This window comes from Pan troglodytes, chromosome 7, assembly GCF_028858775.2.
Source record: "Pan troglodytes isolate AG18354 chromosome 7, NHGRI_mPanTro3-v2.0_pri, whole genome shotgun sequence".
Classification (NCBI taxonomy): Eukaryota; Metazoa; Chordata; class Mammalia; order Primates; family Hominidae; genus Pan; species Pan troglodytes.
This window is the reverse complement of record NC_072405.2, coordinates 153,829,549-153,852,558: the sequence shown is the minus strand read 5'-3', so window position 1 is coordinate 153,852,558 and position 23,010 is coordinate 153,829,549. Positions and strand designations below refer to the sequence as shown.

Below are 23,010 nucleotides of genomic sequence, written 5' to 3'. Positions count from 1 at the left end.
CCTTCTTGGGGGAGGCTCACGTTGGTGGCTTGCGTTTGAGCCATGGCTCTGCCTCTGCCCCTGCCCGCCCTGTGCCCCTCTTCCCCACCCTGTGCCCCTCTGCCCCGCCCTGTGCCCCTCCGCCCCACCCTGTGCCCCTCCGCCCCGCCCTGTGCCCCTCCGCCCCGCCCTGTGCCCCTCCGCCCCGCCCTGTGCCCCTCCGCCCCGCCCTGTACCCCCCTGCCCCGCCCTGTGCCCCTCTGCCCCGCCCTGTACCCCCCTGCCCCGCCCTGTGCCCCTCTGCCCCGCCCTGTACCCCTCTGTCCCACCCTGTACCCCTCTGCCCCACCCTGTACCCCTCTGCCCCTGGTTCCCATCCCCCTTGGGCTGCTTGGTCCACACAGCAGTGTGGGGGCCAGTAGGCCCAAGGTGGTGAGTGGGCAGAACATGGGGTGACCCCCTTCAGCCGGGGAGGACAGGGCTGCGTGGGGCAGGAGGCTGGTTGGGAGCACTGCTGCCTACCTTGTATGTCCTAGCACAGCTCTGGGGGCGTCCTGGAGCCACCACAGCCTCCACGGCCCTTCCTCGCCTCCGTGGCAGGACAGCAGGCTGGCCAGGCAAGATGACTGGTGAGTGGGCCACACTCAGAGGCTGTGGACTCAGGTCAGGGGGTCTGGGTGCAAGTGACCCTAAGTACCGGGGTCTCCTGATTCCCCCCGAGCCAGGAGGGCAGGAAGGCTCAGCCCTGCAGGTTCTGGGAGAACCCGGCCTGACAGGGCTTCACATAGAGGGGTGGTGCTTTGGGTTGTGATTTTTAACTGGGTAGGAGCCTTGAGTCTATGGGCTTTTGTGGGTGCTGCCACTCAGGCTGAGGTCTGGCTTCTTGACCTTCTTTCCAGGGTCCCCCAGGCAGGTGGCTGTAGCAGGCTGCGTGACACAGCCCCTGCCCCGGGCCCCGGTGCGTGGCCCTGGCAGTTCCTGCCGTTTCCTTGGCTCCTTCACTTGCATTCGCTCACCTGGTGTGTGTTGAGGGCCTGATCTCTGTCTGGCCCTGCCTGCATGGAAGCTATGGCCCCGTGGGGACTTAGGGACAGGCTTTTTGGGGACTCTTCGTGCTGTGGTGCCTGCCAGGCAGAGAGGGGACTCTCTTGGGGAAGGAAGCAGCTGACACAGCACCGGGGAGCCCCAGAAAGCCCTGTGGGAGGCACAGCGTGTTCGAGTGCAGAGACCTGGCCAGGCCTCGAGCTGCTGGCGGCCCAGATAACACACGTGAGACCGGGAGACCACTGAGGGGACCTGGACTTGGCCGTACCAGACAGCCAGGTAGCGACGGCCCTGGTTCAGCTCCTGCTGTGGGGCTGCTGGCCGGCAGGTGTGACATCTGTGTTCAGGCTTGCCCTGGTCCCTGGCTGCCCAGGGCCCTCCTGACCACAGCATCGCGTCTGTGCTCTGCCTACTCCAGGACTCCACTGAGACCTTGGCCTACCGGTGGCTGCAGTCAGCACCAAAAGACCACAGCTGCCAGGATGGGGCAGGGGCAGGCGGTGCTGGTCCTAGGCCGTTGCCTGTCGGAGGTGGTACTGCTCTGTGGCTCATGGCCCATGTGGACCCCAGGCTGCCCCCCTGGCTTTATGGCTGCACCTTCGGGGGCAGCTTCCTGCTGCTGCCCACCCAGCTGCAGGGATGAGGTGGCCGTGACTGGTGGCGGGGTTGGGGGGGATTGGGAAGGCGGTGCTGCTTGATGGACAGGTGGATGCAGAAGCCTTGGGGCAGGCCTGGGTGCCGAGTCTCCCTGTCCTGGCTGTTCTGGGAACCCCTGGGAGGGAGGAGAGTAGTTGTGTGGCTCCTGGGCTCTCTCCTCTTTCCTCTCCTAACTAGCTTCTTGCATTTAATTTTTTGGGATAACTTTTTGTTTTGATATACTTTTACAGAAGTTGCAAAAATACCACCCAGGACTTCCTTACTGAAACTCACCAGTTGTTTATATGATATTTCATCGCATTTGCAGTATTGCTTTCTCTCCCTTTATAGACGAGCTTTTGCACAGAAGCGGAGCCCTGGTGCCCCCGGAGCCTGGTGCTTTGGGGTGTCTCTGTGACCATGCGCAGTTCTCCAGTGCAGGAAGGGCTGGGAGTCTGGACAAGAGAGGCCAGCTATTTTGTGCACTGTCCTTCCACTGGGCTTATCTGATGTCTTTTTGTGATGAGATGCAGATTCGCAATTTTGGCAGGAAAGCCATGGCAGCACTGGTGTGGCCTCAGGCTGCCTGATGCAGCAGTGTTGGCCTGACCGCTGGGTTTAGGCCATCCGGCAGTTTCTCTGCGGAGCAGGTTACTTTGGGCAATTGTTGGGGAAAAGCGTGAGGACTGAGGGAGCATCCTGTTTCTTACCAGACTTCTGTCCACTCATTCTAGATGTTGGGATAACTTTCCCACCCCTCCTTCCATGCTGTGAGCGGTGGCTTTCCCTGTCGCCTTTGCCCTGCGTCGTTGTTGATTTGCTTTAACGGCGTGGACCCAGGAGTCTTACTCCACTTGATAGGCTGTAATCTGCTCTGTTATTCTGGTTCTCAGTTGGTCCCAGCCTTGGCTGGTGGAAGCCGCTTGAGGCTGGCCTGCGTCCCTTTGATGTGTCCTCTCATTCCTGGGCACGTTGTCACGTTCTGCACGGCAGGTGCTCCAGGCTCACCGTGGAGTCAGCTGTTTCTCTGCAGAACCCCGGCTCCTTGGGGGGCAATGGCTCTCGGCCCTCCATGGCCAAGAATCATGCAGCCACAGGTGTCAGTGGTGCTAAGGTCTTGGCCTGGGGGCACACGCTGCTGCCCTCTTGAGTCAGAACAAGGGCGTTGAGTGTCTGCTCCCACTCCCATGCACACCCGCACCCTGACAGCACAAGTTCCACTCCATCTCTGCTGTTTCACTCAGCCTTCCCTCATTTCGTGTTCCTGACTCTTCTCCAGCCACGAGACACCTGCCCCATCACCCTCAGTCTGTCTGCTCATTTGCTCAGGCCTAGCACACAAGTTCCAGTACTATTAACAGATACCACGGAGCAAAGCAGGGCTACTAACTAGAGGTCCACATGTGTTCATGGTTCTTTTCTAGGTAGAATTTACATGGAGTGGGAGGCATAAATCTAACAGTCTATGAGTTCTAACAAATGAATCACCAGGCGCGGTGGCTTGCGCCTGTAATCACAGCACGTTGGGAGGCTGAGACAGGAGGACAGCTGAGCCTGCGAGTTCAGGACCAGCTCGGGCAACATAGTGAGACGTCTGTCTCTACAGTTAAAAAAAAAAGAAAGAAAGAAAAGAAAAATTAGGCAGGCATGGGGGCATGCACCTGTACCCAAGCTACCCAGGAGGCTGAGTCAGGAGGATCACTTGAGCCCAGGAGGTTGAGGTTACAGTGAGCCCTGACTGACACTGCACTCCAGCCTGGGCGAAAAAGTGAGACTCTGTCTCAAAAACAACAACAGAAACCCCAAAACGCATGCACCTGTGCAACGCATACCTCGTCGAGATAACGTTGCCATTGCCCTTCTCTGTCCTCTTCCCGGTAGAGGCCTCCATCCCCAGAGGCAGCCCTGGCTCTGAGTCTCTCACTGCGGATTAGCTGCCTGTTCTGGAGCATCCTGTGGCTCTGAGTCTCACTGTGGATTAGCTGCCTGCTCTGGAGCATCTTGTGGCTCTGAGTCTGTCACTGTGGATTAGCTGCCTGCTCTGGAGCATCCTGTGGCTCTGAGTCTGTCACTGTGGATTAGCTGCCTGCTCTGGAGCATCCTGTGGCTCTGAGTCTCACTGTGGATTAGCTGCCTGCTCTGGAGCATCTTGTGGCTCTGAGTCTGTCACTGTGGATTAGCTGCCTGCTCTGGAGCATCCTGTGGCTCTGAGTCTGTCACTGTGGATTAGCTGCCTGCTCTGGAGCATCCTGTGGCTCTGAGTCTGTCACTGTGGATTAGCTGCCTGTTCTGGAGCATCCTGTGGCTCTGAGTCTGTCACTGTGGATTAGCTGCCTGTTCTGGAGCATCCTGTGGCTCTGAGTCTGTCACTGTGGATTAGCTGCCTGTTCTGGAGCATCCTGTGGCTCTAAGTCTCACTGTGGATTAGCTGCCTGCTCTGGAGCTTCTGTCAATGGAGTCAGATGTTCTCGCATTGCTTCCAGCTTGGCTCACTCACTTGGCATCTGATTCAGGCTCGTGTCATTGCTGGCTTCACAGTGCATTTCCCATCCTTGCCAGGGAGCCTTCCTTTCTTGTTCCGCACTTTATTAATTTTACTTGAGTCACTTGCAGTTTGGGGTGACTGTGAGTAGAGCCTGCTGAGTCCTTGTGCAGCTCTTTCTGTGCACCTGTTTCCACGACTGTCGCGCGTGGGATCGCTGGGAGGTAAGACATCTGCTGACTTGATGTGACATCACCAAACTGCTTTCCAGCGTGCCGCCCCATTCTGTTCCCTCAGACGTGCTGTTACCGGCTTTCTAATCTGCACTCTCACGTGTGTGGCCTCTCACTGTGGCTTTCATTTGCGTTTCCCTGGTGTCCAGTGATGTTGAGTACCTCCTCAGGCCACTGGTGGTCTTCCCGTGTGAAAGGTCTGCTCAGGCCGTTTGCCCGTTGGTGGCCGGTATTCTGGCTCCTCGTTCTTGACTGCAGGAGGCCCCCCTCCCCACCTTGCTGAGCCAGCCTTACCTGGTGGAATGAGGCCTTTGTTCCTGCCCAGGGTCTCAGGGTGAGTGTGGGGGCTCCTGGCCCTCTGGGGGCTGTGTTCCTGTGCTCCCATCCCCTCGTGTGTGTGCCCACAGCACCCCCCTCCCCCGACCTGCCGCTTCCCTCCTGTCCCGGCTGGCCCTTCCTTCCCGGCTGGCCCTCGCTCTGGGTTCTGCTGGCGCCGCTGTGCTCTGAAGCCCTGACCTTCCCGGGCCTTGTGTGGGCCTGTTCGCAGGGGTGGCCACAGGCTCCTGCACTGTGGGGTGGGGCCCTGTGCTCACCCCTCGGGGGTCATCTGCCGGAGCCCCATTCTCCACGCTGGCAGGCATTTGTGCTTTTCCCACCCAGAGCCTGGGGCCTGCTCAGAGGGAGGGCTGGCGGGCTGCCACCCGTCCCGTAGCCTGAGCTTCTCATTCACGCTCTCTGAGATACTCTGTCATTTGAGAAAACTGGTAAAGAAATCAAAGCAGGAAGTTTGGCCTGAGGGTGGCAGGAAGTCTCTGTTGAAGCTGGGTCCAGGGCGCTCTGGGCCTCTGTGTGGGGTGTGGGTGGGCACCAGGCGTGGTCAGCCTGTGGGGTCTTGGGGCCCATCCTGGCCCTGGGGAGGCCTGTGGGGATGGCCCTCAGCGCTCCCCTTCCCCTCCCACTCCCCAAGCTTCCCCACGTGCTGCTGAGGCAGGACTCCGGCAGGTTTTTTAGAGTTTTATTTTATGGGAACAGGCGGTTACGGCTCCCCAAGTGCTGTAAAAGTTAATGTGATGGCCTCCCTGTGCCTGTGCTCATTTTTATAATTTTTTATTTTATGAAACAGGACAGGGAGCTTAGTGACTTATTACTATTCATTTCGTTTCAATGCAGTAAATATTGATTCAGTTGGGGGTTTTCAATTTAAACCACTCGGCGATTATATAAAATATTACTGGCCTCTGAAATTATGCTTACCGATCCCTTCGGCTGCTCATTAAGGAAGGAGTGCAATTTTTAGATCCCTTTTGCCTTCATCATTCTAATAAATGGGCTGAGATACGGTTTTGCACGGAAGGTGCCACAGAAGCTGCTAGCAGGGGCTTGACAGCATGGATGCAACTCTTAATTTGGAAGTTGTTTCAAAGTGTGCTGTGGTTATTTATTTATTTCTCTGTTTGTTTGAGGCAGGCAGGCCTTTCGGCTTTGTGAGTGGAGTCCTTGGCAGTGCCCATGGCAGCAGGGCTGAGCTGGCATCCCCCCGAGCCTGCATACCTTCCACCTTCTCCAGGTGTGGCCGAGGGCCAGACCCCTCCTGCAGCCTCTGCCTTGGTGGTTTGGGGTAGGGAAGAGGGAGGAGAGCCAGTCTTGCCAGGGCCTGAGCTAGTCCGCATCCACACCGAGGCTGGGGTGTCCCTGAGGGACACCTCTGATCCTCTGGGACTTTTTCCGGACAAAGGGAGAGGGACTTTTTCCTGGAGATCTTAGACCCCAGCCCTTGCTGGCAGGCAGGGCAGATCTGGGCCAGGACACAGGACCCTGAGGAGGGAGCCCCTGGGCCAGAACACAGGACCCTGAGGAGGGAGCCCCTGGGCCAGGGTGCCTTCTTCCTTTGCTGTTCTGATCAGCAGGACGTGCATGTGGTCAGGTGCCCACACAGGTGTGGGTGCGAGGTGAGGCCCTCCCCAGGCCCCTCTGGCATCAGTCCCTTGGGAGCTGAGCATCCAGCCGGCAGTGGCTCTGGGTCCAGGTCTGTTTGCTGGCTCCGTTCCTGACGCTACAGGTGGGCAGCTCTTGGCAGGGAGTTCAGGATGGTCCTGTGGTCAGTGCTGCAGAGGGTCAGGGCCAGTGTGTCCTGGACTGAGGGTCCAGATGGTGGGGGATATAAGGCGGGCCAGGGCCCTGGGAGTGGCCTGATGCTGAGGCCCTGGTGGGAGGAGGGAGGTGGCTGCCACCGGATCCCCCCCACTGGGCCAGTCTGTGGTGTGTATCCCCTGACTGTGGTGTTTTCAGTGGGTGGCCAGTGAGGAGGGGGCGCCTGGAGGCCTCCAAGGCCAGCACACTCCTCCCCCCGAGGCTTTGCCGCCCGACCTGGGCCTGCTGATCCCTGCATCTCTGTGCCTCTTAGGCCTCCACCCTTTGGTCCCATGCAATGTCTGTCTTTTCCTTCTTGTTTCTCCTCTCCATTCCCTGTCTGCACGCATGTGTCCAGCTCTCTGTAGTGTGCCCTCTTTCTGCTTTCACTCCTTCTCTGCCCTCCTCCCCAGGGATACGCGCCACGCTTAGGTGCTGCGCCTGGTGCACCAGGTGGAGGCAACGTGCCTGTGGGGTGGGCTGCCAGAAACACGGTGGCTGAGGGCTTCCTAGCAAAGAGGGAGGCCAAAAGGAGTAGGTGCTGTGAGTGGTCCAAGCCAGGCCCAGGGCCGAGGGTGTCCTGTGCCTGCAGGACTGAGGGAGTCATGCCCTGTTCTGCTCCTTCTCTAGGGCCCACCCTGCACCCAGCCCCACAGCCCTGCACGGCCTCTGCCTCCCCTGCCCCGGAGGGCAGCTCTGCTCAGTCCACCCCATCCCTGCTGTGAGAGCATGGCCTGCTGGGCAACGGTGGCAGAGGGACCCGTGAGTCCAGGACAGGGGGGTCCTCTCTGTACCACTGTGACCAATGCATGGCTCCAGGCTGGGCTGGCCTGAGGAGCTGGTGATGGGGCATGTGCCCCGAGCCGGGTGTGGCACACTGCGTCTCCAGCCGTGGGGCTCAAGATGCTGCTTTGCCCTTTCGGGCTGGCTCCTGTGGGGTCATACGGGTGTGAGCCTCGCCCAGGCCCGGCTGTGAATGGCTGTCCCTGTCCATGTTGTGGGCAAGCCCTTGGGACAGGATGCAGGAGCTCCCTGGTGAGATGCTGCTGCCACCTTGGCGGAACCGCAGGCCACAGCGTGGTTCCGTGTGGGCCGGCAGTGGCATCGCAGGGACAGGCTGCAGGGAGTGTCTGGTGACAAATCTGGAGGGAGCCTTCCTTCAGTTTGCACAAGGACCTTCGGGGAGGGAGCTCAAGGGCCCCCCAGGGGTTCCTGTGGGATCCGTGGAATTCCTCTCAGGCCGGGGAGGGCGGAGCCCCCTGTGCCTGGGCCCTCCTGCCCTGTCTGCCCAGCCGTGGATATGTGTGTGTCTGCCAGTTGGTGCCTGGGCTCCCTGGAGGGAGGGGCAAGCATGGACATTCCTGGAAACTGAAAAACCACCCCTGACAGGAAGAAATAAAATGTCCTTGTCACCCGGCGCTACCTGGGTGCCTTACACAGTTAAACGCCGTTTTAAATACCACTTTACCTTGGTTTTAGAGGTGGTCGTAAAGTATTATTTACATAGTCAATATTTATTTATTTATTTTGAGACGGAGTCTTGCTTTGTCGCCCAGGCTGGAGTGCAATCTCAGCTCACTGCAGGCTCTGCCTCCTGGGCTCAAGCAATTCTCCTACCTCAGCCTCCGGAGTAGCTGGGATTACAGGCACCTACCACCACTCATGGCTAATTTTTGTATTTTTAGTAGAGACAGGGTTTCACCATGTTGGCCAGGCTGGTTTCAAACTCCTGACCTCAAGTGATCCGCCTGCCTTGGCCTCCCAAAGTGCTGCGATTACAGGCGTGAGCCACTGCACCCGGCCATCAGTATCTTATTTAACTCCTCGAATATATCAATCCTCCAGCCAGATCTCACTCCAAAACATGATTAACCTCTCAAGGCTGGGCTGAGTATCTGGCAGATGGACAAGGGTGGCACATCTGCCTACCTTGTCCCAGGGCCCCACTAGGGAGGAGGGTGACAGCAGGTTCTCTGGGCTGGGCCCGGGTGGTCTCTGGGCTGGGCCTGGGTGGTCACTGCAGTTGGCATGTGGACAGTGCCTGACAGAGGACTGAGGCCCCCACAGGGGACAGGAGTGTTCAGGAGAGCTGGGCCTGTTGGGGGTGGGAGTCATTAGCCTGGCTGCCCCCAACCCTGGCCTCCCTACCTCCTTTCTATTGTATTGCTATGTGGGCCCTCAGAGATGGGACCGTGGGTGAGACTTCTGCAGGGTCCAGGCCCCGGGGGGCCTCCCAGCTGCTGAGCACTGTGCAGCTCCACCCACCTGCTGGGGAGGCTCCCACCTTCCTCATGGCCCCCTTCCCCTCCGCCGCCCCTGCCCCATCCCCAGCACCTGCCAGGGCCCTGTGTGTCAGGTGCTTGCTGGGCGTGGTTTAGGAAGCACGGGTGTCTAAGGGTGTTTCCCTGGAACCCTGTGGCCTGGAGTGTGGGTGTGGGCTGCAGTTCCAGAGACCAATGGCTCAGGGACAGGCCCAGGGACCGGCCCAGGGACCACAGTGGGTAGGATGCACCCACCACTTTCCTGACTTTCCTGCAAGTCAGCAAGGGTCCCGCTGCCCCGTCCACTCCCCAGAGTCAGGCGCGGTTTAATTTGCGGTTGGATGTCTGCTAAGATTGCGTCCACTTCCCAAGTCAGCACTTAATTGGCAAGGCGCTTGATTTAACAGCGTGGGAGCCTCCACCGGAAAAATGGCTTGAATAAATCACCGCCTGACGCCAGAAAATAGATATAATCTCAGCATTAACTACATTAATAGTAGCAGGAGCTGAATTAAGAAAGCCATAAAGCATAGGCGGGCGGGCATAAATTATGGCCCAGCTCAGTACCCTCAGTGCTCTGGCTTGCCTGGGGCGGTCCTGGGGCGGGACAGGGGCAAGGCGCCCCCTTGCCTGCGGAGGCTGCTTCCAGCCGGCTCCTCCCCTGGCCCCTCTCCCCTAGCCAGGGCGGTGGGCGGGGCCAGGCGGTGGTGGGCGGGGCTCCGTGGCCCAGCCGCGGTGGGAGGGCGCATCCCCCCAAAGGTTGGCTGAGGGGCCCCAGCTCCCTCCTTTCCATTGGCTGCGCGTCCTCCAGGACTCCCCCACCCCACCCTACCCAGCTTCTTGGAACCAGGCCCTGGCTGAGCCCTTCCCACCTGGGGCGTCCCCTGCCCAGTGGGTACTAGCAGTCATGGGGAGTGGCAGAGCAAGGAGAGGATTCAGTTAGGGCACAGGTACCAGACACAGCTCCAACCTTTCTCTGGTGTCTGCAGCCTGGAAGGCTCCCTGCAGGCAATGACATTTGGCCGGGTAGACACAAGCTGATCCCCACCCAGGCCCCACCTCGCTCCTCTCATTGCTGGTCTTAGGCCCTTCCCAGAGAAGCGCCTTCAGCTGGATGAACAGTCCTGGGGGTCAGCGCTGCCACTGGCTTGGGGGATAGAGGGGGCATGGACTGCTGGCCCTTCCGGGCCTCGTCAGCGTCAGCAGCCACGGGCAGAAACATGGACAGCAGATCTGAGGAGGGTGCCATCCAGGCTTAACTTTAATTCTTGGTCAAGTTCAACATGGTTTGTGTTCCCTATTCGCTTGTCTCCAGCTGGCTTGTTTCTTATGGATTCATGGAACTCCAAGTGTTCAGGGGGAGTCGCCTTTTTGTCATTTTCCTCGCTTTGAATTTCGTGAGGATGTTTGCAGAAGTTTTTACTTTTCTGTGCACTTAAATCTGCCAGTCTCTTGAGATTTCATGTATTGATGTGCTTAGAACAGCCTTTCCTACCTAAGATGGCATGAGTTCTGGAAGCTTCCCTCTGGCCCTTCCCACTCATGTCTACCCCATGAGCACCTGCTTTTCTGCTCTCTGCCTACCTCGATTGGCTTTGCCTGTTCCTGAACTTCGTGGTGATGGGGCCGCATAGCGGGTGCTGTTCTGTGAGCTTCGTGGTGATGGGGTCGTGGAGCAGGTGCTATTCTGTGTCTGAGCTTCGTGGTGGTGGGGTCGTGTAGCGGGTGCTGTTCTGTGAGCTTCGTGGTGATGGGGCCGTGTAGCGGGTGCTGTTCTGTGTGTGACTTCGTGGTGATGGGGTCGTGTAGCGGGTGCTGTTCTGTGAGCTTCGTAGTGATGGGGTCGTGTAGTGGGTGCTGTTCTGTGTGTGACTTCGTGGTGATGGGGCCGTGTAGCGGGTGCTGTTCTGTGTCTGAGCTTCGTGGTGATGGGGTCGTGTAGCGGGTGCTGTTCTGTGTGTGAGCTTCGTGGTGATGGGGCCGTGTAGCGGGTGCTGTTCTGTGTGTGAGCTTCGTGGTGATGGGGTCATGGAGCAGGTGCTGTTCTGTGTGTGAGCTTCATGGTGATGGGGTCCTGTAGCAGGTGCTGTTTTGTGTGTGAGCTTCGTGGTGGTGGGGTTGTGGAGCAGGTGCTGTTTTCTGTGTGAGCTTCTTGGTGGTGGGGTCATGTAGCGGGTGCCGTTCTGTGTCTGACTTCTTTTGTTCATCACTTTTCATGGACTGAATTGTGTCCCCCACCAAGTTCATAGATGGAAACCCTAACCCCCAATGTGACTACGTTTGGGGATGGGGTCTTCAAACAGGTAATTGAGGTTAAATGGGATTATACGTGTTTGGCCCTGATCCACTAGGACTAATGTCCTTACAAGAATAAAAAGTGCCACCAGGGGCACATGCCCAGAGGAAAAGCCACGGGAGGACAGTACAAGCCAGGAAGGGAGACCTCACCAGAAACCAGCCTTGCCAGAGCCTCGGTGCGGCGCCCCAGCCTTGTGAGAAAGTGTGCTTCTGTTGTCGTAGCCACCCACTGCAGAGCATTCCATGGCAGCAGCCAGGCAGCCGTAGGCGCCCACGCTTCTCACTCCGCTACAGTGCCGTGCCTGGCGGGAACTCATTCTTTTTCCCTGCCGTGTGGTGATCTGTGATACGGATGCGCCATCTTGCAGTTGATGGGTGGGTATCTGGAGTCTCTCCCATCCTTGCCAGTTATGAAGCTGCTGTCTTGGGTGTGTCTCTGGGTGCTGGTAGCCCTCGTTTCTGTGGAGTTGCTGCCTCAGAGGGTGATGGACACTGAGCTTTGGAAGCTGTCCCAGGTAGCTGTCCCAGCCTGCCAGCAGCAGCATGTGAGCATTGTGGCTGGCCCGTGGCCTTGGCCAGGATTCGCAGGCCCGTGTCTCCTGTTCTCGCCATGCTGGGGGGTGTGGGGCCTCACGCCCATCCCGCTGGCTGGCATTGCTGGGCATCTTTTTCTTCACTCAGGTCTCCTGGTGGTGCCCTTCTTTACTGTAAAGGGCCTCTTTGGGTGTTGGCCTGTTTTTGTGTGATTTGCCTTTTGGCTGATTTGTGGGAGTTTGTTTTTGTTGTGGATGTCTTCCGCCCCACACATCTGCTTACAGCGAGGGACCTGCTCTTCCACGGCATCTGGTTTTTCAGCCTTTTATGAGTAGTGCTCTTTGTGTCCTGTTTAAGAAATATTTGTCTATCCCACATTCATGTTTTCTTCTAGAAGCTTGGCTATTTTAGCTTTTATATTTTAAGCCTGAGGCTTCTTGAATTAATTTTTACCTGTGGTCTGAGGTAGGGGCCAGAGTCCCCATGGAGACACATGTATTGAAATGAGATCCTGACCCACTCAGGTGCAGGGGCGCCCGTGTCACTCGGGTGAGCAGATGTATGGGCTGTTCCCAGACTCTCCATCCTCACTGTTGACCCTCTTGTCTGTGCCCTTCGTTATTCCTGAATGCTCACTCTTCCAGATCACCTTAGAAACTCTGGAGCAGGTTCTCGGCCTCACCAAGGAACCAGCCTCCAAATCATAGATTTGCATTTTCTTCTTCTTAGGATTTCAGCCATACACACAACAAACACCTCAGATCCCTGGCCCCGCCTGCCTCCCTCCTGTTCTCAGCACCAGGGGGACCCATGCTCCATAACTTCCACATGTTGGCCCGGCGCCCCTGCTGTAGAATTTTTCCTCAGTTCTTTGAGAGTGTTTCTGGCTTCTCTTCTTTGTATGTTCCAACTGGTGTTTGCCGCTGTCTTGCAGGGCTTTGGTTTTCACACATCTTTGCTTCATAATCAGTTCTGGTTACCCCTCTGAAGTGAGTGGGTTTTTATTGTGGGTTTCCCGTGGTTTTTGCAGATACCACTGTCCTTGCAAGGGCTGCATGAAGTTTGCTGAGGTCACCATCCCTTTCCAGGGAGCTGAGCCGGATTTGCTGTGTGGTCTTCGGAGGGGCTGTCCCAGGGCCTGGGAGTTGGGGGATGTCTGCTGTGAGTCTCTTTAGACAGCAGTGACCTGAGGGGTCCTTGAGGGCCTAGGCAGGATTCCTGGCCAGCCTGCCCCTCAGTAGCCGGCACAGACAGAGTGGGTCCTGGGCCGATGACCCAGCCCAAAGGGTGGCACAGGTGCAGAGGGTCGCGGGCCCGCCAAGGACAGCTGCACCTGGCCGCCTGGCACCTCTGCCGGACGAGCTGAACTCGGCGCTCCGGGGCCATGAAGTCCCACTAATACTTGTTTTTTGCAGCTGACATACAAAACACCGATAGCTTCAGCTGAAATGGATTTTTAAAAGTGTCATTTTATGGAGAATTTTACTTTCCATCTTGTTGTTTATTAGGCTCTTAAAGGGAAAGCTTGTAATGCATCCATTGATCGAAATACCAATTGAATAGATGTGAGCACATAAAATACATAAAATAGTCCCAGCCCCTCATAATGGAGCACGACGTTTGTAACGGAGGCAGTGTCATTAGTATTGCCCCCTGCCGCCCAGCCAGGCTGCAGAGGTGCCTCCGAATCCTTCTTATTCATTACTGGGGTGAGACGGGGCAGGGATGGCCCTCGGAAGGACCAGTGTCCAGTGAGGAAGTCCTCAGATGTCACAACAGAGCCTCCACCCGACGAGTCAGCCCAGGGGCCCGGGGAGCCAGCCCTGCTCAGCCTCAGCTGGACCAGTCGCACTCAAGGCTGTCCCTGTCCTCATGGGGCCCCCAAACAAGGCTGCTGTCCCTAAGGCTGCATGGCTCTTTCCCCTCACGGCGCCCCTGGCCTCTGGTGCAGGGCTCTCAGCTCCCACCCAGGCCTGTAACCCTGCCTGCCTGCTGAAGGTGTATCCTGGAAAGCCGAGCGGCTGGCCGGTCTCTGCAGGCCCCCGTACTGGGAGGTAGATGCTGTGGGGGTGACAGCGGGACTAGAGAGCCCATCTGGCCATGGCGCCGGAGCCCCTGCTGAACAGCAGCTACTGCCCCAGGTACCTGGAGGCCCCTTGGAGCTGGTGAGGGCCCCACGGTCTGGGTATAGGGATTTGGAGGATAGGGGGCCAGACTTGTGAGGAGTAAGTTAGAAGAGGGTCCTTTCTGTGAGATGAGGTGGCCATAGCCATCGTGAGGCCTGCGTGGCCACCACGTAGTCAGATTTCAGCCCTGGCAGCCACAGGCCCTTGAGCATTTAGCCCTGCCCCTGAGATCGTGGGGGCAGGGTCCAGGAGCCCGCCTAGCACCCCCACTGCACGCCTCTGCTCTGTCTGGCCTGAGCGCCCCTCCCTGCCGGCCCAGCTTGGGCCCCTCCCGCGAGGGACTCTGTCTTCCTCCTCTGGAACTCAGGACATTCTGTGAGTGTCTGTCCAGTAGAACCACCTCCCCTGCATTGCCCCAGCCTCACGGGCTGGGCCTCTCCAGGCAAGGGCCCCATGTAGCCTGGCCAACCCATTCGGGGGCCGCAGTGGCTCAGCACCGGGAGAAACCGGGAGGGAGGCTTCCAGCCAGCCCCACACGCGCACACGCATGGACACACATGCATGCTCGCCCTCCCGAGCCAGCACTGTGATGGGGGTGTCAGCGTTTCCAGTGGAAAGCCCCACTTAAGCAGTTTAGTGCCTGTCACGGCGCGGCTCTGCCTGACCTACTTGGGGATTCGCTGCGGCGCCACCTCCCCCCGGCCGCTCCTCTTCTGCTGACTTCGCACTCCCCGCTCGGGCTCCAAGCTTCGAAAAATTGTGCTCCATTTCCTGAAAAATGCTTCTCCGGTTGTTTTCTCTGTGTCTCAGCTGGACTGCCTGTCTACTGCACGTTGCCACTGGCCTGGGCGGCCTGGCCAGGAGCTGCTGGGTCCCCGGCCCACACACAGGCACAACCCTGGCCTAGGAGGCCCTGAGGTCGTGTCCCCGAGGCCCGGTACCTGCTCCTGTGGTCCTGCCTCTTCTGGCTGCTAGGGCCGGGCCAAGACCTCGCTCAGCCCTTGGCCTCTCCTGCTGTCACCATACTTATGCCCCCAAGGGTCTTTCCACGTCTGCATATTGCACGTCCCTGTGTCACCTCCGTAGCAGCCTGGCCATCGTCCTGGGGAGACAGGGACAGGCTCGCCCTTCTCGGAGCTCTCAGGGCATGTGTTCTGACCATGCCTCCCTCCTTGAGCCCCGCTGCTCCCTTTGTTCTCAGAGAGCCCATCTTGCCCCAGCCCGCATTCCCAGCGCCTGGCCCTTGCTGCCTGAGTCCACTCCTTGTATCTGCTGACCAAGCCCTGGCAGCCACCTCCCTGCCACAGGTCTCCTTCCTGAGTGTCTGTAACTGACCAGGGCCTCCTGACCCTTCCCCACCCCACACTCCTCCCTTAGGACCTCTTAAGGTCCTGGGAGCCCCAGGGTGGCACACACTTGGGTGTGTTCTCGCAACACACATTTACAGAGCCCCCTGCGTGCCCGGCACATCTGCAGGGCCAGGGGTGCAGCAGTGGTCTCTGCAGATACGGCCCCTGTGCTCATTTTCCCCAGTGGTAAGTAGGGCCAGCCTCCCCAGTGCTGTGACATCTGCACTTGGCCTCAGGCCTGCCCTGGGATCTGGACAGAGGGACAGCACGTGCAAAGACCTGGCGCCAGGAGGGAGCACGGTGCTTTCCAGAAATCAGAACTTCCCAGGGGAACTGGAGTTCTAGGCTGGAGAGAGGCTGCATGGGGGCTGTGGCCAGCAGGACCTGAGTGCCTGGCCCCGCAGGGCCTTCTGACCTGGTCATCTTGAGAACAAGGGGACCCACTGCAGGGTCTTGGCAGGGACTTGATCAAATGTGCAGCTTTCAAACCAACTGGCAGGGTGGGGTGGGTGCAGCCCCCCTTTCAGCTGTGAACCAGGGCGGAGACCCAGCTGGCTTAGTGCCAGCCTGGGGCTCTGCGTGGCGTGTTCAGGGCCTGGGCATTGCCTCGGGGCAGGGCTTCTGCCAGTGGTGAGGCTGAGGGCCCTGGGCAGGGGGTCCGAGTGGAGGCTGATGAGGCCCCTCATGGAGAGAACTGCTGACCGACACTGGCTGCGGGGCCTGGCTTTGGGAGCAGGAGGGCCAGCTGGTGCTGGAGTGTGTTTAACAGACAAGACTGGAGCTGGATTGCCAGCAGCCGGAGGTGCAGGGCGACAACACGAGGGTCCTGGAAGGTCCCCATCGTCCCTGTCTGCCTTCAGTTTCCCTCCCAGGGTCTGATGTCCCCTCGCTGGCTCCACCGTGTGGCGGCGCTTGGCAGGAAGAAATCTTCAAATCCCAGCCCTCCCTGCTGTGGAGCCCCTGGCGGGTCTGGAGGGTCTGGGAGCGGCTCTCCCCTCTGCTGGCCTCGCCTCTCCCGCCCCTGGTCACACAGTGACCTCTCTGTTCCCAGGTGTTCTCCTCAAGCACAGACACAACCTTACGGAGTTCTCAGGGGCTCACGTGGGGTGGGATGTCACTGAGGCTGGCATGGGAACTTTGGGAGGGTGGGGAGGGACTCAGGCTCACATGGGGTGCCATGTCACCGAGGCTGGCATGGGAGCTTCGGGGGTGGGGGGGAGGGAAGGATGCTGAGGGGCTGCTATGGGGAAGGAGCCCCTGGTTCCCATCAGCGGCTCTCTTCCAGATGAGGGTCTCTGGACCCACTGTGGTCTGTGTTGGCCTTTGTGTAGCCGCTGGTCGCACCACTGGGCCTGGGAGCTGGGTTGGGAGGATGCTCCGGAGAGGCCCAGCCTTCCCAGGGCTGCCTGCAATCTGGCCTAGACCTCGAACCCCTGGCCACATGACCCAAGGCCTTGGAAGACCCTGTTGAACAAGCCACAGAGCCTCAGGGAAGGTGTCCTGGGCAGCATGTCTGAAGGTGCTGTGGGACTGGGCAATCGGAAGACACAACTTTTGGGCTTAAAAGCTGCCTGGCTGTGGCCTGGACCCTCGGGTCCCACCAGTGTGTGTCCCGCCGGGGCATCCTGGGTGCTGGGCTGCTTCCCGGGTCTCTAGGGTGGAGGAGGCCTCCCCCAGTCCCCTCACCACCTCTGCCTGAGTCAAGAGACCGGGCCCCTTCCCCAGCCTTCCTGCCATGCCAGTGTGCCAGTCACGCTGACTGCCAGGCCCAGCACTCTCTGATTGGTCTCAGAGCTGGGTCCCATGGCACGGAGACACCGCAGGCAGTGCCCATGGCAGGGAGCAGGGCCTGAAAGGGCCTGGGTGCTCAGAGGGCTGGACTCACCCGAGGAGCCGCATTGGTCTGTCAGATGTGTTTCTGCTGAGCTGGGGCTTCTGCTGCTGGGAGCGCAAGTGCTGAGGCTGTCACCCTGGGGGCAGGCAGTGCACGGGGCCTGCTTGCTGTGCATGCACTGCCCTGACTGCGAGGCCACTGATCTGGTCCATGTGTATGTGTGCATCTGTGCCCAGGATCAATGACGTGGCCTGGGGTGAGGCCCCTCTCAGCCTGCACGGCCCACATGACGTGGCGAGGGGGCTGCTCTGACCTGCCACGGGCAGTGCCCTCAGGGAGTGGGTAGAGTGTGGGTGTCCAGGGTTGGTCCTCAGAGTCCTTGCATGGGCCACTCGGCAGCAGTGGCCCAGGCCAGGGCTTGCAGGCCCGGGAGCCTGGCAGCTGGCAGGCTGTGCGTGGGCATGCCTTGTGGATGCCGGCAGGGGATGCACCAGGTTTGCCCCTGGGCTTTCAGGAAAACGAAGACCTCAGAGTGAGCCTCTCTCCCATCTTGCCCAGGCCCCCAGCGCCACTGAAGTCCTGGGGACAGGTGACAGGAGTCCCTGAGGGTCGAGAGCCAGAGGTCCGCCCGGCCCCCACTGTTGCTACCTGTGCCTAGCGAGGCTGGCAGCACTCAGCAGGTCCGAGGGGCCCAGGCTGAGGCAGGACAGGGGCTTTCAGAGACAGGAGGGCCTGGGCTCAGCCCTCTGGGCACCTGTGGTGCCCCTCGCCAGCCCGGACAGCCTCTGGCCTGGAAGTTTCCAGCTACTCCTAAGGCAGTACTGCACAGACAGCTTCTTTATACACCTGCTTTTGTAGTGTGTGTGTCTTTCTCCCCATTACTGCTGCTTTTCATTTAAAATGTTATCTCCCCCTCCTGGCCTTTGTGCCCCCCCAGGGGGGAGAGGGGAGGCCCAGCCTCGCCCTGGTGTAGTCAAGGTTATGGTGATAAATCCTGGGGCATTGTCACTTCTATTCGGAGTAAATTGGCTGGCCGATTTCGGGCTGAAGGAAAGATAATTTGCTGTAGTATTTCAAATGGATTAGAAATGGATTTGAAGGGAAAGTTCATGCCTCCCATTACAAAGGCGAGAAAGAAGACTATCTTAAGGCACTGTTCCCTCCCTGGCCTTCATTATCCACGCTTAATACCTTTCCTATTTTCCAGCGTTAATGAAATTTCCTGGCGGTGTGGGCCTGCCGGACGGATGGGAGAGGCCTTTAGATCTGCAGCTCCCGTTGCAGAAAAGGAATTACAGAGCCTTCCGTGAGGGCAGACGCGCGCTCCGGGTCCTTGGCCCTGCTATTATCTCATTAATTTCATCCCCCTTCTCAATGCAGTTGGTTTCCAAAGGCCATCCTCTCCATTAGGGTCACAATTTACTGGAGTGCTGTGACACCCACGGCCGTGAAAAGCTACAAGGCCCTCGCCCCATGCCCTCCCAGCACCCTCCTGCTGTAGGTTCCAAAGCCAGCCAGGCAGCCAGGGCGAGGGCAGGGGTGAGGGCAACCCCAGACAGCTCTCCGTCACCCCTGCCAACCTGCACAGGCCCGAGGTTCTGCCACAGCATCTTCCCAGGATGCAGCTTCTTGGAATGAGGCTCTTGGGCTAGGTGTGCTGAGCACCAGGAAGCGCCCTGCCCCATTCCCGGGAGGCCCTGGGCTCCCAGGCTGTGGTGGGCAGTGGGGGGCTGGGAACATTCCCAAGCATGAAGAGCGGGTGCAGATCCCGGGACGGCTCAGCAGGGGCTGCCACATCTCCATTCCGCCCAGATCCTCTAATGTCCTCTGGGTGTTCTCACACTCCAGTAAGGTGTTTTTTTTAGGAGGGAAGAGAAGGGGACAAGCTAATTGTTCATGTTCATCCAAAGAATGAGCGGGGGCGGCTGGGCGCAGTGGCTCATGCCTGTAATCCCAGCACTTTGGGAGGCCGAGGCCATCAGATACCTGAGGTCAGGAGTTCGAGACCAGCTTGGCCAATGGGGTGAAACACCATCTCTACTAAAAATACAAAAATTAGCCGGGCATGTTGGCACATGCGTGTAATCCCAGCTACTCTGGAGGCTGAGGCAGGAGAACCTCTTGAACCCGGGAGGCGGAGGTTGCAGTGAGCCGAGATCGCACCATTGCACTCTAGCCTGGGTCACAAGAGCAAAACTCCGTCTCAAAAAAACAAAAAAATAAGAAGGAGCGGGGGCATGGCTGCTGTAGCGCCCAGCCAGACCGAGGTCCTGAAACAGAGCTGAGGGGCGGCCCTGGTGGGTGGGGCGGTCCTGGAAGCTTCCAATGCCTGCTGACCCCCAGAGGCCCTGATGCCTCTGCCCCACGGGCCCTTCCCTGGGCCTGGCTAGCTGTGGCTGCCCCTGGGGGAGGGGAGCAAGTGCTGCAGCCCGGGCCTTGCCCTCCATCCGGGTGCCTTTGGAGAGCCACACAGTGAGTGGGTGGTGGCCTGTCCCCATGCAGGTGAGTCCTTGCACACCTGGGTTCTGGGCCTCCCACCCAACCATCTCCTCAGGGCGTCCTGGCTGGACCCAGGTGGAGAGCTGGGTTGGCTCTGTTGCCTGCTCGTCCTTCCTGCTTTGTGGCGGCCAGGGTTGAACCCAGCCTGTGCTGTGGGCGGGGTCAGGCATGCAGGATTGGGTGCTTCCCCTGAGAGTGCAGACTTACCATCTACTCACTGGAGCCTGTGGGGAGGCAGGGAGCTGGGGGCTCCCGGGAGCAAGTCCAGGCTGGCCCTGAGCAGCCTTTCCGGGGCGAGGACCACAGTTAGCTTTGGCCCCAGTTGTATGATGGCCAGAGGCTCTGTGAGTGGCTGGTGCTGCGGTGGGGGGGTGCACCCTGGCCACCAGCCCCCTCACCCTCCCAATGGTGAGACCCCTGAGGCCTGTGAGTACTGTGGGGCTGGTGCAGGGCCCTGGGCTCAGCCTGACTGGGATTTGGGGTCAAGCTGAGTGTCCCCCAGGTAGTGGCCGTAGCTCCTGTGGAAGGTCAGAACCTGCCTCTGAGCCCCCCAGGCTGATGGGGTTCTCCAACTGAGAGGCTGGTGCAGGAGGTCCTGCCTGGCGCCTCCCTCCAGGCCTGGTGCCAGGATAAGCTGAAGGTACAGGCCATGCACCTGCTGGGCCTGCAGGCACCTGGAGGCCGGGGCTGCACTGGGACCCCAGGGTCTGATGAGAGCCTGGAGGTCTGAGTCTGGCTGGCAGGATGCCTACCCTCCACCCCTCTGGCCCAGACAGTGCCCGGCTGGGGGTTGGGGAGCAGCTGGAGTGTGCAGGGCGCAGACAGGATAGGTGGGAGGTGGGGGCCAGCAGACCACTCAGCACTGCCAGGCCCCTTGGTGGGCTCTTTCCCGCCAAGATTGGTGTTTGTGAACTTGAATTTTAATTAAAGGAAACTGGGTTAAGTGCTCCGGCCGCCGTGCTTGTACTTACACTGCAGCTCCCATCCCCGGCGCCGGGCTCTCTCTGCTCCCATTCTCTCTCTAATGGGCCCTTGGAGGCCCCCGGCTGCTGAGAATTACCCCAGCTTGCAGGCAGAGGGACCAAGGCCCAGAGGGGTTGCGGGGCTGAGTGGTGGGGATGACGGCGGAACCCGACAGCAGGGCTGCTCCATCCCCAGTACCACCAGGTCTGTTGGCTCCTCGTGGGGTGGCTTTGATGGATATGCTGCTGTCCCCCTGCACCTGCCCCATCCAGCCAGACAAGCGAGCCCCACCTTCATGCATGCTGCAGGCCTGGGTCTAGGGGGCACCCCACCCTGGCCCAGACCAGCTGGAAAAGGGTCTCCTGCAGCTGTGGATGGGTTGGGGGGCTCAGGTACTCCATAGCAGAGAGGGCTGTGTAGCTGCAGGGCCATGGGGACCAGTGTGGGATGGGGAGCGTAGAGCAGGGGCACAGCCCTGTGCCAGGCCTGAGCTGCCCGTCCTCGCCTCCCACTTGACTGGTCCCTTTGCTGCCTGCGCACCCATGGCTGCCCAAAAATGTCTTGCCCAGATTTGCTGGGGGCACGGTATCCACCTCAGGGGTCATGGCAGCTTGAGCAGAGCGTGAGCTCATGTGGAATCAAGCTCAATTTGCCAGGCCCTGAGCCCCCCACCTTGGGGGCTGCTTGCCCGAGGGTCCGCAGGGCTGTGGGTGTGGCTGGCAGCTGCAGGGAGGTGCCTCTGGAGTACAGCTCAGGCCCCTCCTGTCTTACTCTGCCCCTTGGCTTCCTGGAGGCTGTGGAGTATTTGGCAGGAGTGGGGGCTGCCAGGGCTCAGGGTCTGTCGGCCTAGGTCTCTTCCTCTAGCCAGGGTTGTCGGCTCAGCTAACTCCAGGGGCTGTCGCGGCCTCTTCAGCCCTTGGACTTGAGGCAACATCAGCATTTCCCTCAAACAGCGTGGCCCGGGGTCTGTGAGGCTGTCCCCATGCCCTCTCAGTGCAGGGCTCTCTGAGCTATGGATGAAGGGGAGGCAGGACAGGGTGGAGGAGGAGAAGAGGCAGGGTAGCCTGCTGACCCTATGGTGTCTGTGGTCCTGACGGCCAGGGTGGTGTGTGCCGGGGCCGCGTTGGTAGAAATAGCCCCAGCCTTGAAGCCGACTCAAGGGAGCCTCAGCCCAGGTGCCAAGGGCCAGGTGTGCTTCTCACCAACACGCAGACACCTTGCAGCCCCTCTGCCCTGCAGCCCCAGGGACCCTTACCCTGCAGCACACAGCCAGGTGGTCAGGGGCCCAGGGGTGGTTATGTCCACGGGAGAGGTGTGCACTGGAGGAGAACGCTGCCCTCTCACCGTGGCTTCTAGGGGCGCATGAGTTCCCAGCCTCGTGGGTGGGGTCGGGGGCGCCACCTCCTGGGACTCCTTGTCAGTGTTCCCTGATGACGGCCAAAATGTCCCTGAGGTGGGGGTTGGGGGCCAGAGGGGGACAGAGGTCTCTTGGCAGCTGGGCCAATGGCCCGTGGTCACCCAGCTGGAGTGTGTACCCACCGCAAGTGCTGCTCCCTGTCCCCCTCGGGAGGCCAGGCCTGGGCTCTGCCCCTGGCACTGACCATCAGAGCTGTAGTCTGTCCTGGGGCCAGGTTTGACGGGCATTTCCTGTCTCTGCAGGTCCCTGGTGCTGAACCGCCTGCGTCCAGTTGCCAGCGGGGGTGGGAAAGCCCAACCAGGCTCCCCTCGGTGGCGGAGCAAAGGCTACCGCTGCATCGGAGGGGTCCTCTACAAGGTATCTGCCAACAAGCTCTCCAAGACCTCCGGCCAGCCCAGCGATGCGGGCAGCAGGCCCCTCCTCCGCACAGGTGAGAGGTGAGGGCGGGGGCGCTGGGAGATGACACCGACCGGCTAGCGTGTGGTGGGCATTGCAGGCCAGACCCCCTAACCTCTAACATGCTGTGGCTGCTCTGGGCCTTGGCTCACGCCCCTGTCTTGGGGAAGAGGTCAGGGGCCTCATGCTCCCAGGGAGCCAGTCCAAACAAGCACTTCCCAAATGGGTCATGTCCCATCCTGGGAGTTAATTTCACTCTTCCATACACCCGGCGCCTTCGTAGCCATCCCTAGTGAGACCAACAGGGCAGCCGGAGAATGGAGGGTGCCAGGAGGCCTTCCTCTGCCATCCCCCAGGAAGGGCCCTGGAGTGGCGCCCACCTCGCGTGGCTGAGCGGCCCCTGATTTTCTGTGGGGTGGGGGAGAGTTGCTCACAAGCGCCGTGTTTCGCTTTTGGAAAAAGGATGATGCCAGGTACGGCAAACATGCCTGGGCGAGCGCACACCTGGGGCCGCGGCGCCCATAATCGCATTGGCGACGCCTCGACAACTGTGTCTGGAGGCAGCCGGCGCCGCCACCTCGCGCCCTCCCAGCCCAGGGAAACAGGCTCAGGAGAAGGAAATGCTTTGGATTCGCTTATCCTACAAATTAACTAGAAAAATATTTTGGTTTCAGTCCAATTTTACCCCCTTTCTTGTCCATCAAAAAAAAAGAGGGAGATTGCAGGTGGTGTTGGGATTGCAGAGGCTGGCCATGCTGGCTCCCCGACCCGCCTGGGACCTAGAGAGAGAACAGATTCAGCCCCTGGAGGAGGTGGACTCCGAGGGCAG

The 23,010-nt window shown here is 59.7% G+C and overlaps 1 protein-coding gene across 3 annotated transcripts in view; it reads left to right on the top strand.

Moving 5' to 3' along the window:
• Positions 1-23,010, top strand: part of ZC3H3 (zinc finger CCCH-type containing 3) — a 115,250-nt gene that overhangs the window by 55,628 nt on the left and 36,612 nt on the right. For all 3 annotated transcript variants that reach the window (XM_063816627.1, XM_063816628.1, XM_519998.9), the window contains one exon: positions 22,028-22,215. In XM_063816627.1, coding sequence (XP_063672697.1) covers positions 22,028-22,215 — 188 coding nt within the window. The remainder of the gene's footprint in view (positions 1-22,027; positions 22,216-23,010) is intronic.